A 16,756-nucleotide genomic window follows, 5' to 3' on the forward strand; every position below is an offset into this window, starting at 1 on the left:
CGGAGGATAGGGCTAGGCCCCCGGTGAGGTCCTCATCGTCTAGACCGCGCTTCCGGGATGTTAGGCGATCCAGGGCTGGTAAACCTTTCTTCAGGTCTGCATCGGGTTCGTTCTCTGCTTCGAGACCTAGGTTTCAGCAGAGGAGTTCCTTTCGGACGACGAAACCCTCTTCAGGGCAGTCAACACGTACCCCAGCCAATCGCACTCTACAATGACGGGGGCTTGGCTCCCTCCGCCTTGCCCTTAGGGGGCCGGCTTTCGGCGTTCCGGGCGGAGTGGGCCACAGTCACGTCAGATCAGTGGGTGTTGGACATTGTTCAAGACGGGTACAAGTTAGAGTTCGCCTCTCCCGTCGTAGATTCTTTCTTGGTGTCCCCGTGCAATGGGGCGGCCAAGGGAGACACGGTCCGCATGACTCTTCAGGTGCTGCTCGATCTGGGGGCGGTGGTACCGGTGCCCCCGGAAGAGGTAGGCCGCGGTATATATTCCCTTTACTTCATTGTACCAAAGAAGGGGGGGTCCTTCAGACCGGTGCTGGATCTCAAAAGGGTCAACAGATTTCTCAGTGTTCGCCATTTCCGGATGGAGACGGTATGCTCGGTTATTGCGGCTGTAAGACCGGGAGAGTTCCTCACGTCCCTCGATCTCAAGGAGGCGTACCTCCATATTCCGATATGGCCTCCGCATCAGCGGTATCTGCGGTTTGCGATTCTGGGCCAGCATTATCAGTTTCGGGCAATGCCCTTTGGCCTGGCAACGGCTCCCCGCACCTTTTCCAAAGTCATGGTGGTGGTAGCCGCCTTTCTACGCAAGGAAGGGATTCGGGTACACCCTTACTTAGACGATTGGTTGATCCGCGCCTCGTCTCGACAGGAGAGTTTGTCGGTAACTCAGAGAGTGATCTCTCTCCTTCAGTCGTTGGGGTGGATTGTCAACTTTCCCAAGAGTTTTCTGTCCCCGTCGCAGTCGTTGGTGCATCTGGGGGTGCGGTTCGACACGGCTCTGGGGAAAGTGTTTCTACCCCGAGACCGGGGGGAGAAATTGCAGGCTCAGATTCGCCTACTTCTCGGGTCGGCCAGACCTCGAGTTTGGGATTATGTACAGGTTCTGGGCTCCATGGTGGCGACTCTGGAGGTGGTCCCCTGGGCGCGGAGCCACATGAGGCCCTTACAACAGTCTCTGCTCTCTCGCTGGTCCCCAGCTTCTCTGAACTACAATGTGCGTCTCCAATGGAGTCTTCGAGCAGCTCGCAGCATGCACTGGTGGCTCCAAGAGTTGCATCTTTGGAGGGGCATGCCGTTGGCCACGCCGGACTGGGTGGTAGTTACAACGGATGCCAGTCTGCGAGGCTGGGGGGCCCAGTGCCTGCAAATGTCAGTGCAGGGGATGTGGTCCTTCCAGGAGGCTCGGTGGCCCTTCAATTTGCTGGAATTAAGAGCGATCAGGCTGGCGCTGCGGGCTTTTCAGTCCCTGATTCAGGACAAGCCGACCAGGATCTTTTCGGACAGTGTCACGGCGGTCGCATATGTCAATCGTCAGGGGGGCACCCGGAGTCCGCAGTTGGCCGAAGAGGCAAGAAGTTTGTTTCGATGGGCAGAGGGGCATGTTCCGCTTCTGTCGGCGGCACACATTGCAGGTCACGAAAACGTGCAAGCGGACTTCCTCAGCAGAAATCTTCTAGATCCGGGCTAATGGGAGTTGTCTGCTCGAGCGTTCGGCCTGCTAGTCCGTCGTTGGGGGTTGCCAGAGATGGATCTCATGGCCTCATCCCGCAATGCGAAGTTGCCGCGGTTCTTCAGCAAGGAAAAGGGATCGGAGGGGGTGGACGCGTTAGCTCTCCCATGGCCTCCAAATTCCCTTCTGTATGTGTTCCCGCCTTGGCCCATGATAGGGCGGGTGTTACAACGCATCTCTCGCTTTCGCGGCAGAGTGATCCTGGTGGCTCCGGATTGGCCGCGTCGGCCGTGGTACGCAGATCTGATTCGGCTTTCGGTAGGCGATCGGGTAACGTTCCAGGTAACTCCGGACTTACTAACTCAGGGTCCAATATTGATGGAAGATCCGGCCCGCTTTGGTCTTACGGCCTGGCTATTGAGAGGTCAAGGCTAAAAAAGAAGGGCTATTCAGAACGGGTGATTTCCACCCTGCTTAAAGCTAAGAAAATTTCGACTTCAGCCTCCTATGCGAGAGTCTGGAGGATTTTTGATGCATGGTGCGGACGACAAGGAATTGCGCCCTTCCAGGCATCTCTGCCGGCTATTCTTGCTTTCCTGCAGGAGGGAGTGGAGAAAGGGTTAGCATATAACTCTTTAAAGGTTCAGGTGGCGGCCATTGCCTGTTACAGGGGCCGGGTGGCTCGCTCGACGCTCGCTTCACAGCCGGATGTGGTCCGTTTCCTCAAGGGGGTTCACCATATCCGGCCGCCGGTAAAGCGAATTTGTCCAACATGGAACCTTAAACTCATCCTTGGGAAGTTGCAGGGGGCACCTTTTGAGCCCCTGTCAGCGGCCACTTTAAAAGATGTCACGCTGAAAACAGTGTTTTTGGTGGCGATGGCTTCAGCAAGGCGTGTATCGGAACTACAGGCGCTTTCTTGCAGAGAACCCTTTTTACGTTTTTCGGGAACTGGGGTGTCAGTGCGTACGGTGCCGTCCTTCCTGCCTAAGGTTATTTCTTCCTTTCATGTGAACCAGAGTTTGTTCCTCCCATCCTTCCGGAAGGAGGATTGGGGAAAACGATTTTTGTCTTTGCGTCTACTGGATGTACGACGTATGCTTCTCCATTATTTGGGGGTGACGAATGATTTTCGTAGGTCGGACCATCTCTGTGTTGTTCGCGGGTAAAAACAAGGGGATGGCGGCGTCTAAAGCGTCCATTGCGCGTTGGGTCAAGGAAACTATTGCTTCGGCGTATGTGTTGACAGGGAAGAAAGTACCGGAGCACCTTCATGCTCATTCCACTCGGGCTTTGGCTACGTCTTGGGCGGAGTCCGGGGGGATGTCTTTAGAGGAAATTTGCCGGGTGGCCACTTGGTCATCGGGAAATACCTTTTCAAAGCATTACCGTTTAGACGTAGCGGCCCGTTCGGAGGCGAGTTTTGGCGCTGCAGTGCTGGCAGAGGCGGCATTAGCGTCCCACCCGGTTTGAGTTTGCTTTGCTACATCCCACCAGTCTCTGGATTCATCTGCTGCTTTGCTATGGAAGGTAAAATTATGGTCTTACCTGTTAATTTTCTTTCCTTTAGAAGCAGCAGATGAATCCAGAGCCCCTCCCCAAGTGCACTGTCTGTATCTAGGGTGTTTGGTTTATTGGTTTAGTTGGGCTATGGTTGGTAATTGTATTATTTCATTGCTGAAGGGAAAAAAAGCACATTTTCTACTGGAATGAAGTTTTGTGGCTGCTCATTCTCCTTTCGGGATGCTTGGGCAAAGTGCATAACTGAATCAACAGGAGGAACACCAGGCTTTAAGGCCAACTGTTAATCAGTTCTCTATCTCCACCTGCTGGTCGATGTGAGCTATACCCACTAGTCTCTGGGTTCATCTGCTGCTTCTAAAGGAAAGAAAATTAACCGGTAAGACCATAATTTTACCATATGTCTTATATATATATATATATATATATATATATATATATATATATATATATATATATATATATATATATAAGACATATATATATATAAGACATATGGTAAAATTATGGTCTTACCTGTTAATTTTCTTTCCTTTAGAAGCAGCAGATGAATCCAGAGACTAGTGGATATATATATATATATAGATATAGATATAGATATATAAGATATAGATATAGATATATAAGATATAGATATATAAGATATAGATATATAAGATATAGATATATAAGATATAGATATATAAGACATATATATATATAGATATATATATATAGATAGATAGATAGATAGATAGATATATAGATAGATAGATAGATATATAAGACATATATATAGATAGATAGATATATATGTCTTTAGTTTTAGGAATCTCTGAGGACCAATGGCACAGCCTTGGGATATCAATTGATGAACAGTCCACAATATCACAATATTCAAAGGAGAAGGTGGCAACTTGCACACTGCTGGAATTATACCATAAGGTAGTATACTGTCTGTCTTTCTGGATTCCAATTGAAGGACTGCCTTTGCGAGGGAGTAGTCCAGCTTAACGTGTGTTCGCAAAGAGGTGCCGGGGATGCTGTTTAAAGCAGGGGTGTCATTTACAGATGGGTATGGGCAGAAAGTGTCGTGGACCCAGAACACATCATCCCTGTAGACCCAGTTAGAAATGATCCATACAGGGAGAAAAACTAGCAGCAGCGTTGCCAGTAAGAGAATGATAAAGTTGGTAGAATGCTGCAATGAGATCATCATGTTGTTCCACTGGAGGAGGTGAAATCTGCGCAGGGAAGACTTGCTTCTGGGGTTTTAGGTTAACCCTCTTCAAGCGACTTGCGTGGATCCAAACAGGAAACTCCTCAGTGAGTGCAGCGGGCCTGGTCACAGCGATCACAGTAGTGGGAAGGCCAAAGGGGAAATCCGTCTGTTTCCGATCCTTGGAAAGCTGGACAATCACCAGGCTGGAACAAATGGGTAGGAATCTGTGGAGAGAAAGGAGTAGTGCAAGACACGTTTCTTTGAACAAGCCCTAATATTTCAATTAGCTTTTGGACGTATTCCTCCTGTATCAAGGGAAAATCACTACTCAACTATTGAGGGTTTGTCCACCCATGGGGCGGGGAAAGGTCATCCCGTGAGAATCTCAAAGGGAGAGCAGCCAGATGTCTGTGCATACAGAAAGAGATACTTGAAAAGAAATGCTTGAAAAGCATTCCAAATATCATTCAGCAGCTGTACTCCAATGTGATCCAAATAAGAGATAGAAAATGAGAAAGAAACCATGTTACCTGTACTGAATGTGGCAACATGTAACAATACCAATTTATTTACTTGATATAGCTATGGCAAAAGAGAGACAATACTCAGTTACTTACGGTTCTTAATTGAACAATCCAAAAAGATATGTTTTTGCGTGCTGCATATAACTATTATGCACCTCAGAGAGACCATACTGATGTACTGAATGTATTCAGAAATGTATACTGAATGGATCATATGTAGGGAACACCACGAAATAAACGCTGTATAAAGTAAAACTTTTTCTTAAACATATAACCCTTAACTAAACTATATTCAGAATATAAAAGCTATAAGTAAAAGAACATTGCGCAGTTAGGCTAGTAAGAAGTGGAAAAAGAGCTCTAAAAAAATGGCCAATATTATGTATCCTGGGTTACCCACTAAACTAAAACAAGTAGACATGACACAGACAAAACATAAAGTTTTAAGCGTGGAGCTATTACTCCATCTGTCAAGTGTGCAGGGCTGAATTTAACTCTGCAAATAAAACACATTGATATAAAAAACCAAAACTACAAATAATGTATATCATAACCATCTCATATTTGGAAAAAGGCATAAGGCTAATGTCTCTTTGGAGCGTCTCTATCTCTGCAGTGATAAAGAGGATCCGTGGAAAACATTAGAAATATCTGTGCCAAAACTGATCTGGGATGGCTATGTATACATCCGGAAAAAACATTTTAAATTAGCAACATCCTAATTTCAGCTAAAACACTAGAAAGGAATTGTATTTTCCAATTTATTTTCAAGTCACAAACTTGCCAGCTGTAATTATTGAGCTATATATATCTGTATCAAGAAGCAAAAGGTCAAGAATGAAAATATCACTAGCAAGAAGTTAAAATGTTGAGCGAGCACTACGATAACCAATACCATGATATTGGGCAATGAATAAGGGAGAGCTAGCAGCTGGTATCCAGGGTTTCCCCTCTTTGCACCAAAGTCCGTCCAAAAGGGCGGCTTTGGGCACCTGCCAAACGCCAGGCATCAAGTTCAGAGGGGGGTAACAAAGGACTGAAGCTGTGAAAAAAAAGAGGAAGAGAATCCTATTCACCCTTGAGACCCAGGAGCCCATTTAAAAGAAGGGCTTGTACATCGTGAAAAGTGTGAAGGGTAATGGGGTGACCAAGGGTCAGAGGAGTAACCATCTCTACCACCATAGCACATGCAGCCAGGGAACTTGAAAAGGAGTGACTATAGAAAAAAAGGCAACAGAGCGTAACTTACCGCCATGTTCTCCCTTCATGGTGTTACAATAGTCCCAAACAAAGAGATAAAACATGTGGGCATAAGCAGGAAAACCCAGACTTGAGCTAGAAACCAAAGCACATCTTAAATGTCCAACATTTCATAAGTCCATCTGATAAGAGCAGTCATTTCAGAAACCAGGGTCTGCTCAGAATCTGGTCATAGAAGGAACAAGCAGAGATCCATTGGCGGCAGTGACCAATCATAGCAAGAAAAATAAGCATGTCTTTCTTGGTAGCTGGGCGGGGCAGACCCAGAACAGCAGCAGTGTGGAAAGTGCAGATTTTCCTCTGACCATGAGACAGGACAAAACCCAGGTATTTCACTTCAGATTTACAGACAACATTATAAAAGGTGCAAACTATCAGCCTGACAGGTCTCCTGAATTATGGAACACAAAAAGAGGTAAAACATGAGGACAAGACCATGAGGGGCAGTGCATGACTGTAGAATAGCCCGAAGGACAATGGAGTCAACATAGCCCTGGGGCATTCCACCAGGTATACTGTTGCTTAAAGGTGAAGGCAAAAAAGAGCTGAAAAGCCTCACCAACAGGGACAAAAATAAAACATTCTTTAGGATAATGACAGAAAAAAAAACATTGGCTGCCGGTGGAATGGGGGAGAGGAAGAAACATAAGAAAACAGCCCTAAAATCTAGGACGAAACGGGGAATGCCATCAGCTTTGACAACAAGAGCGATAGTGGTTTTGATAATGCCGAAGAAAAGTCAAGAGACAAGCAGTGGAATCACACCGTACTGCTTGATAAAAACAAAAATGAGTAACTTCAAAGAAACACTATAGGGGGTCAGTGGAAGCCTAAACTGAGAAGTCTGGGGGAAGGGGCAAAAACATTCATGCACGGACCCTGATAATGAAAGCAAAGAACAGAACGTGCAAATCTGTCTTTGGCAGACAGCCAGAGAGTCAGTGAAAAAAAACATTAGCACAAGAAAGAAAGCCTCTAAAACGGAAGTTTTCTTTTTTTTTTTTTTATGATCCAGCACAGAACACAAAGGAAGCAGCCGTAGAAGAAACGCACAAAATTAGTCAGGATCAAATGGAAGACAAGAAATACTGCTTGTGTACAAACTACAAGGGAAAGATCTTAGACTGATTCAAACAGCGCTTTCAATTCATTCCACATAACAGCACATCCTACCTCAGTATTAAAGATTGGTAATGTGAGCTGAAGGAAGAATGTTATACACACACAGCCGTACAAGTCTCATTTGTCTAGGAGAATCCTAAGTGCCTTTATGACTCATTACAAAAACAATATAACAATGCAAAAATATTTGCTTATCTTACCTTATAAGCGAGGTACAGTAATAAGAGACAATAAAATCTTATACTCTATAAAAGTTTTAACCTTACAAATGACAGAGTGGGCAGGGGGGTTCTATAAATAATTTCATTCTTTCCGAAAGAATGGCAGCTGCTTATATTCATGAGGGGCGCTTACCGAAAGTACCCCGAGATTTTTCCCAAAAAACTCCATAATAGAACCCAAAGCTTGAACTTAAAATAAAGGGTGGGTACAGGTCACCACTACCTAGTGAGTATTAAAGAACAGAAAAAAATTCAGAAATACTCACAAAATATTGGTGATATCATCTGCCCATCCTGGACGAGCCCCCAACTGAAAAGGATTAGGTCCCAATTCCTGCCCCATACTTTCTCTGTCTCTGTCATTTGAAAGTCAGATGCATCTGGGGACATATTGTAGAGGCCAGAAATGATCTCCAAACATCTCCAATTTTATTATGAGATTCACATTCCTTTTATATCTTTTACATGAATCAGTGTTGTCAGCATGTGTCAGCATGTGACGAAAACACAAACCATATATGGACACAGGTCACATGAAACTTTAAACACATCAGCATTTTTTCTATCTGGAGATTGAAGTCCACAGAGGGTCAGAAAAAGCCTTGACCAGCAGAGCCCCTAATCTAAATCTGTTTGCAAATACGGCTTATAAAAACAATTGAATTCACTTCACAACATCTCTGTTCAAACATTAATAATTAATAATAGGAAGGAACCGTATATGCTGGGAGGAGAGAAGCTGATATGCACGGACGGGGAGAGGGACCTTGGGGTGATAGTGTCCGAAGATCTAAAGGCGAAAAAACAGTGTGACAAGGCAGTGGCTGCTGCCAGAAGGATTCTGGGCTGTATAAAGAGAGGCGTAGTCAGTAGAAGGAAGAAGGTGTTGATGCCCCTGTACAGGTCATTGGTGAGGCCCCACTTGGAGTATTGTGTTCAGTTTTGGAGACCGTATCTGGTGAAAGACGTAAGAAGACTTGAGGCGGTCCAGAGGAGGGCGACGAAAATGATAGGAGGCTTGCGCCAGAAGACGTATGAGGAGAGACTGGAAGCCCTGAATATGTATACCCTAGAGGAAAGGAGAGACAGGGGAGATATGATTCAGACGTTCAAATACTTGAAGGGTATTAACGTAGAACAAAATCTTTTCCAGAGAAAGGAAAATGGTAAAACCAGAGGACATAATTTGAGGTTGAGGGGTGGTAGATTCAGGGGCAAAGTTAGGAAATTCTACTTTACGGAGAGGGTGGTGGATGCCTGGAATGCGCTCCCGAGAGAGGTGGTGGAGAGTAAAACTGTGACTGAGTTCAAAGAAGTGTGGGATGAACACAGAAGATTTAGAATCAGAAAATAATATTAAAGATTGAACTAGGCCAGTTACTGGGCAGACTTGTACGGTCTGTGTCTGTGCATGGCCGTTTGGAGGAGGATGGGCAGGGGAGGGCTTCAATGGCTGGGAGGGTGTAGATGGGCTGGAGTAAGTCTTAACAGAGATTTCGGCAGTTGGAACCCAAGCACAGTACTGGGTAAAGCTTTGGATACTCGCCCAGAAATAGCTAAGAAGAAAAAAAAAAAAAAAAAAATTTAAATTGAATCAGGTTGGGCAGACTGGATGGACCATTCGGGTCTTTATCTGCCGTCATCTACTATGTTACTATGTTAAACATAAATGTCCTTGTACTCTCTTCAAAGAAGGAAAGACAAACAGGGCCTGGATTTACATCTTTAAACAACATATGCCTAAGGACTTGATACGTGTCCCTTCACCGCCGGTCCACAAGGCTTTCCTTCATTAAAAAAGCAGCATGGGCTACTTTTCTATTTTTTAATTTTATTTTATTGCCATCATAGGAGGGAATGTGAAAGTGCAATGTTGGAATTGGGCTAGAAGTGGGAACAATGTGATGGGAACATTGAGTCTGAAAATATTCCCTGAAACTGTTACCATATACTTCATTAACCATACAAAAAAGCATCTATAATTTTGTCTTCTGGACTATTGTAATGGTCTCTCATGCTTTTTATTGATCTAGATTTTATTATCTAGATTGCATCTTATGTAAACTGCCATGTTGGATTTATGTTTAAATCTGTTTATTCATTTCAAATAACAGTGAAGGAACAATATAACAAATATCAGTAAGCAAGAAAACAACCTCCTTCAACCCCCCACCCACCCACCCTTGGGAACAGTCAATCCAACATCCAACAGTCAGTTAAGCAATCTACTACGTACAGAGGGTTGTAAAGTAAAACATAAAGGCAACCAACAAGTGAGGTAAAAAGAGCCAGATTTAGAGTCCATATTGGAAATAGCCAAACGTTCATATCCCGCCAGCTGAATCGTTTGAGTCCTCCAATGAGACACGGAAGGGGTGTGAGGAGACAGCCAACATTGTAAAATAGTCTTGATGCCCATAACTATAGCTTTCCGGGCAAACGCTGCAGCACCCGGGCGAACCGGTTGTAAGGACAGCTTCAGTGTGAAGATAAAAGTGTCCGTAGATGACCAAGTACAGTTCCAGAAAGATGCAAGATGGTGACATACACGTGTCCAAAAAGCCCGTATGCCTGGGCAGAGCCAAAACATTTGACCCAACAATGCTCTAGGCGCTGCACACTTGGTACAATGATCTGTAGCGCAAAGGCGAGCATGGAAGGCTCTAACAGGAGCAAAATATGCCCGAACCAGGAATTTGTAGTATCGTTCTTTCTCCGCTACCGACACCAAATATTTCGCCCCCAAGGAAACACTCCGCTTAAGCATGTCAGCAGAGATGGGGAGATGTAAATCCTGAGTCCATTTAACAGCTAATGCAGCATAGTCCAAGTCTCCAGCCAATTCCTGCAGATAACGGTGATGAAAACGTAAGGGGATAGGTAGCTGTGTGGTGAGACACAGAGCCTCGGACAGTTTCTCCTGTACAGCCTCAGTCAAAGCAGAACCAGGAAGGGAATGCACATAATGTTGTAACTGATTGTAAGGAAACCAGTCACCAGCTCTAAAGGCAGAAGAGTCACATAACATCTGAAAGGACTGAATAGAACCATCATTTTGGAGTACATGATACAGATAAAATAGACCCTTCCCAGACCATCAAGGATGCGACTCCAGTCCCATACCAGGGAGAAAGTCCCCATTACCGGCAATAGGGAGACATGGAGTCACATCGGGTCTAATAGCCAACTGAGTGCAAAGGTGTTTACATGCCTTTCGAATGGGAGAGAGTAGAAAATCCCCTTAATGAAGCTCCCTAGATGGTAAACATTTCACATGAATCAAATAGCTAAAGTGATAGGGAGCAAAAGCTAAGCATTCTATCGTAGTAGCAGAAAAGTAATTAGTCTCACAAAACCAATCATTCACATGTCGAAGCTGACAGGCTACATTAAGGCGACCTAAATGTAATAACCCAAGGCCTCCCTGTGTAATAGGTAAAGATAAAGCATGAAAAGAAAGTCAAGATCGTTTGCTACCCCATAAATACAGAAGCAAGGAACGACGGTGTAGCCAAAAATGGCAGCGCAGAAGAAAAAGAGGTAATGTTTGGAAAAGATAGAGCCATCGAGGAATGATCATCATGTTATACAGAGCTATCTTACCCATCAGTGTCAAAAGATAATGGCACCAAGCCTTCAAATACTGATCAGTCCTCGACAGCATAGGGAGAATGTTAATAGAGTATAGAGTGATCAGATCCCTAAATATAAAAATACCTAAATAACGAATAGAAGAGGGGGCCCAGACCAAGGGAAAAACCCCTGGCCACGAATCACGAACTGAAAGTTGTAGGGGAAGCACCAGAGATTTCTGGGTGTTTAGGGTTAATCCAGAAAACAAATGAAACTTGTCCAAAATCTCTAGAGCACGTGACAATGATCTATGGGGTTGAGCTAAAGTAAGCAGTAAATCATCAGCATAAGCTAACACTCGGAGTTGAGAAGAACCTTCTGGCAACCCTACCAACACATCGACTCGCTGAATAGTGCGAAGAAGGGGCTCCAGATAGAGCAAAAAGAGTAATGGGGACAGAGGGCATCCCTGACGCGTCCCTCGCCCAACCAAAAAAGGACGAGTAAGGCATCCATTCACTAATATTGAAGCCGTCGGCGTACAATACAACTCACGCAGAGAAGACCAAAACCAGCCCCCCACCCCTACATATTCCAGAACCCAAAAGAGGTAATGCCAATTAACCTGATCGAACGCTTTGGCGGCGTCCAGACTCGCCAAAATGCCCAAAGTGGAAGTGGATTGAGCTCTGGACTCCGCCAACAATACCTGTCGAATGTTTACCACCGAATGCCTGCCCTGAACTTGTGCAGAAGAAATAACAGAAGGTAACAAAGGGGTCAGACGATTTGCCAGCAAACGGGCTAAAATTTTTAAATCCACATTAATGAGAGAGATGGGGCGATAAGACTCTACATCATCCCTAGGTTTACCCGGTTTCTGAATCAAAGTAATAGTGGCCTGGTTGGCATAGATGGGAAAGGAACCCTTCTCCAATATAAAATAGCCCATGAGAGGTTCACACACCTGTAGAGATAACATTTTATAGAACTCAGTTGAAAACCCATCAGGGCCCGGAGCCGTACAAGATCGTAAGTTCTTAATCGCCTTCTGGATCTCCTTGCCCTGAATAGGTCTATTTAAAGCTGACCTCTGCAAGGCAGTGAACTGGGGCATGCCAGCATCCTCCAAATAATCGACAATATCAGGACCAGTATAAGAGCCAGGGGAAGATGTTGGATTTATAAAAATGTTGGTGTACATTTATCCTGAATCTATGATTGGATTGTTTTCTTTTCCTTTATCACCTCTTTCTTCCCAGGCTGGAGTTCAATTGCTTTACTTTCCATCATTTTCTGGAATTAGATATAAGCAATCTTTACAATTAGTTTTTCCTTATCAGGCAGTTAAATTTTGGTCTTCTTTACCAACTGCAATAAGGACTGAACTTACAAATCTATCTTTCTGGAAAAGATTGAAGACTTACTTATTTCAGAAGCTGATGAAAGATTTCTGTACATCAGTTCTAATTGTTAATCTGCTTTGAATCTATTTGTTGAGAGTTGGCGGACTAAATACCATATTACATCGCATCACATCACATCATCCTTTAGTTCAACTTTTTTCCAACTTGCAAGTTAAAATTTTGGAGAGCTTTTAAAAGGAAAAAAAACTGTTTAGACAATGGACTTTAAAAAATGTAATCCTCATAATATACATAAAAAATTAACTTGAATAAGAAAACTTAGAAAAAATTAAAAAGACAAATAAAAGCCATAATCAACAAAGTCTAATGGATAAAGATCTTCACCCCTTTAATATGTTCATAATAGGTAAAGGTGGAATAGAAAACCTGATTAACATAATATATAATCTTTGTGTCTCCCTCCCATACCTCAACATGACATGCTTTCTCAGTTTTAATCTTTTCTGTTCAAAGGGTTGCAGGTTGTCACTTGTTGGCAAGCTTGGGCCACCACAGTAGCAGCAGCCAGACAGAAGGGGGCCACGGAGAAAGACAAAGAAAGACAGGCACAACGGAGAGAGACAGAAAGACAGGCAAGCAGCGACAAGAACAAAAGACAGCGGGCAGGGAGAGAGACAGAAAGAAAGACAGACAGGCAGGGGGGGTCATGGAGAGAGACAGACAGAAAGCAAGAAAGACAGATAGGTGGCCAGGGAGAAAGACAGACATACAAAGGGGGCCAGGCAGACAGACAGACAGAAGAAAGACAGGGGGCCAGAGAGAGAGAGAGAGAGACGGACAGAAAGAAAGACAGACCAACCGACAGTGGGAGGGAGAGAGAGAAAGAAAGGAAGAAAGGGGCAGGGAGAGAGACAGAAACACAGACAAAGGGGACCATGGAGAGAGACAGACTGAAAGAAAGACAGACAGCGGGAGGGAGAGAGACAGAAAGAAAGGGGCAAGGAGAGAGAAACACAAACAGAGAAAGGGGGCCAGGGAGAAAGACATACAGATAAAGGGGGCCAGGGAGAGAGACAGACAAAGAAAGAGACAGACAGCATGAGGGAGAGAGAGAAAGAGAGAGAGAGAAAGAAAGGAAGAAAGGGGCAGGGAGAGAGAAACACAAACAGACAAAGGGGCCATGGAGAGAGACAGACAGAAAGAAAGAGACAGTGGGAGGGAGAGAGAGAAAGAAAGAAAGAAAGATATACAGCGGGAGGGAGAGAGAGAAAGAAAGAGACAGGGGCATGGAGAGAGACAGAAATACAGACAGACAAAGGGGGCCAGGGAGGGAGAGAGACAGAAAGAATGGAAGAAAGAGACAGGGGTAGGGAGAGAGACAGAAAGAAAAAAAGACAAGACATATTCTAGCACCCGTTAATGTAACGGGCTTAAACACTAGTTATGAGATAAAATGTGTATTATCCTAGGACATACAGGCAGCATATTCTCACATGTGGGTGATCTCATCCACGGAGCTCGGTACTGACAGTTCTAAAAGTATGCTGTCACTTTAAGCTTTCAAAGCTTTGAGACGTCCGCACAGTGTATACACGAATGCCTTCCTGCCCGACATCGGCTCGTGGTACCTCAGTTCCGTAAACAAGCTAAGAAGCCAACCAGGGAGGTGGGAGGGAGATGAGAATATCTGCCTACTGTTCCTGAATAGCACCTGTTACGGTAAGTAACTGTGGTTTTCCAGCAGGCTGCTTAGACCTCTGTAGTTAAATATTACAGTTCGGATTGTTCCTGTTATTCCGTTTTATTAATTTTCTACATTTGAGTTTCTTTAGAATTTATGAGAGAGATTCAACCGGCTGCAATCAGCCTTTTGCTGACTGCCAAAGGTTTCTTTCCAGGCATATCCAGCTGGCTAAAACATAGTCCATTTAGGGTGATATTTAGCACTTAACAGTTTGTGATGTACCGCATAAAGATAGGATTGTCTTTTATATGATGTTAATGCAGTTATTTCAGCTGGTTTAAGGGATGAATATTGGCACTTAACTAAATGTCCCAGAACACCTACAAAGTAACTGGTTTCGCCTTAGGTGCTAACCAGGCATTTTCAGCAGCACTATCCAGTCAAGTGCCACTGAATATGACCAGTTAGCTCCAGACAAGTGATTTAAATGGCCAGGAGCCACTTTTGGACTTGTAAATCAGATTCAAATTCCGGAAGAAACTGAAAACTTGTATCCTCTTCTTCTCCTGTATCTTCTTGCCCTCCATTGTCCTCCCTACCCTCTTCTAACCCCTTCTTCTGTAATGTTGCCAAGAGCTTGTATAGGTATGTGCGACGCATAAATGGAAGAAATAAATACATCGCCTTTAGTATTGACCTTTACTGTTAGCACACAAGCATCTAGGACAGAGAGTCATTCAAGGCTTTTATATTGGGAAAATCTCTGCCATGAGAGAGGAACATATATAAAGTGCATCACTATTCAATGTGCATTGGAATAAATTAATTTGTACCTCTTAGATTCTGATTTAGGCAAGGTAATATGTAGAAATAAAACAAAAACAGAGAGGAAAAAAATACCTTTTTTATGTTGGCTTTCGAAGGTAACCCCTTCTTCCTCAGATCAGAAATTTAGGAAAGAAAGCAAAAACATGCTATTAAAGGGCATAAGATGAAGCTAAGAGGTGATGGGCTCAGGCATAATCTAAGGAAATGCTTTTTTACAGAAAGGGTGGTAGATGCATGGAATAGTCTCCCTGTAGAAGTGGTGGAGATAGACTGTATCTGAATTCAAGAAAGCATGGGACAGGCACATGGAATTTCTAAGGCAGGGGTCTCAAAGTCCCTCCTCGAGGGCCGGAATCCAGTCGGGTTTTCAGGATTTCCGCAATGACTATGCATGAGATCTGTGTGCATGCACTGCTTTCAATTCATATTCATTGGGGAAATCCTGAAAACCCGACTGGATTGCGGCCCTCAAGGAGGGACTTTGAGATCCCTGGTATATACTCAATATATATCACCCTAGGCCAGGGGTGGGCAACTCCGGTCCCCGAGGGCCGGAATCCAGTCGGGTTTTCAGGATTTCTGCAATGACTATGCATGAGATCTATGTGCATGCACTGCTTTCAATGCATATTCATTGGGGAAATCCTGAAAACCCGACTGGATTCCGGCCCTCAAAGAGGGACTTTGAGATCCCTGCTCTAGGGGGAGAGTAGGAGATAGTGGATGGTCAGAATGAATGGGCCATTTGACCTTTATCTGCCATCATATTTCTATGTTTCTAGTACTTTGGGTGTTTGTTTCATGTGATCACATTGACCTTTATGCATTTGTTTTATTTGCTTATAGCTAGTTAGTAACATGTGCATTCTAATAAGGTTAATGCACCTTAGTGACTAGGCCCATTTACGGTAAGATAATGCTCATTAACAATGTTAGCACATGCAAATGTGGTGATAGTACAGATTAGTAACTCTATCTGCTGGTGGCGTGTGAACTCAGACTTTTTTTTCATAGTATTATTTGTCATGTGTGTTTAACTTTGCAGAGATCTTACGTATGAGGAGTTCAGAAAGCAAACACTGGAAATCGCTAGTTATACCAGTGGATGGATCAAGGTACCACCTAAATAATATTTGTTGCCGTATTCTACAGCTATGTTTCCAACTTTGAGGCAGATTCTCAAAACTAAAATGTGCCTTGTTCCAGCCGATTTAGTGTGCATGTATTTTGCGGCAGATTAATAAGACGGTCTTTTCTGAGTTTTCTAGTACAAAGAGGTCATTAATATTAAAATGAGCACTCTGAGCAATTCTCTATAATCACCAAGTGATTCCATGACCTTGTTGTGCCACATTTGTGGCCAAAATTTGCTGACAGGTCTGAGCTGTTGCCTTACTTTCCTGTCACTGCCTGAGCCACTAATCAGAAAGTAAGGCTTGACAGCTCAGACCTGTCAGAAAATTTTGCTGCCATTGAGCAACCCCCCGCCACCCCCGGCACTCCCACCGCCAAGCAACAACCCCATGGCAGAGATGCTGTCTCCTGCCACAAAGCAATTCCCCCTCCACCAGCAGTGGGAGATATGTTCATTCCCTCTCACCACCCCCGTGCATCCGACGGCCTTCCGTCCCTCCCCCTTACCTTGTTTACGATGGCTGGCCGGAGGGGGATGCCTAATCCCTCTTGCCAGCAGGTCCGCCTCTTCAAAGGCGGGTCTTTCCTCTGATTGGCCAAGGTTGTTTTAAGTCCACTCCTATAGGGCTTGCTTGGCGTTGCTTGGC

General features: G+C 44.4%; 1 protein-coding gene across 7 annotated transcripts in view; it reads left to right on the forward strand.

Annotated features, from left to right (window-relative positions):
• The window catches only part of BCL2L13 (BCL2 like 13), a 169,043-nt gene that overhangs the window by 59,604 nt on the left and 92,683 nt on the right, over positions 1–16,756 (forward strand). For all 7 annotated transcript variants that reach the window (XM_033951700.1, XM_033951699.1, XM_033951698.1 and 4 more), the window contains one exon: positions 16,021–16,090. In XM_033951700.1, coding sequence (XP_033807591.1) covers positions 16,021–16,090 — 70 coding nt within the window. The remainder of the gene's footprint in view (positions 1–16,020; positions 16,091–16,756) is intronic.

The sequence above is a fragment of the Geotrypetes seraphini genome, chromosome 7 (genome assembly GCF_902459505.1).
Source record: "Geotrypetes seraphini chromosome 7, aGeoSer1.1, whole genome shotgun sequence".
Taxonomy (NCBI): Eukaryota; Metazoa; Chordata; class Amphibia; order Gymnophiona; family Dermophiidae; genus Geotrypetes; species Geotrypetes seraphini.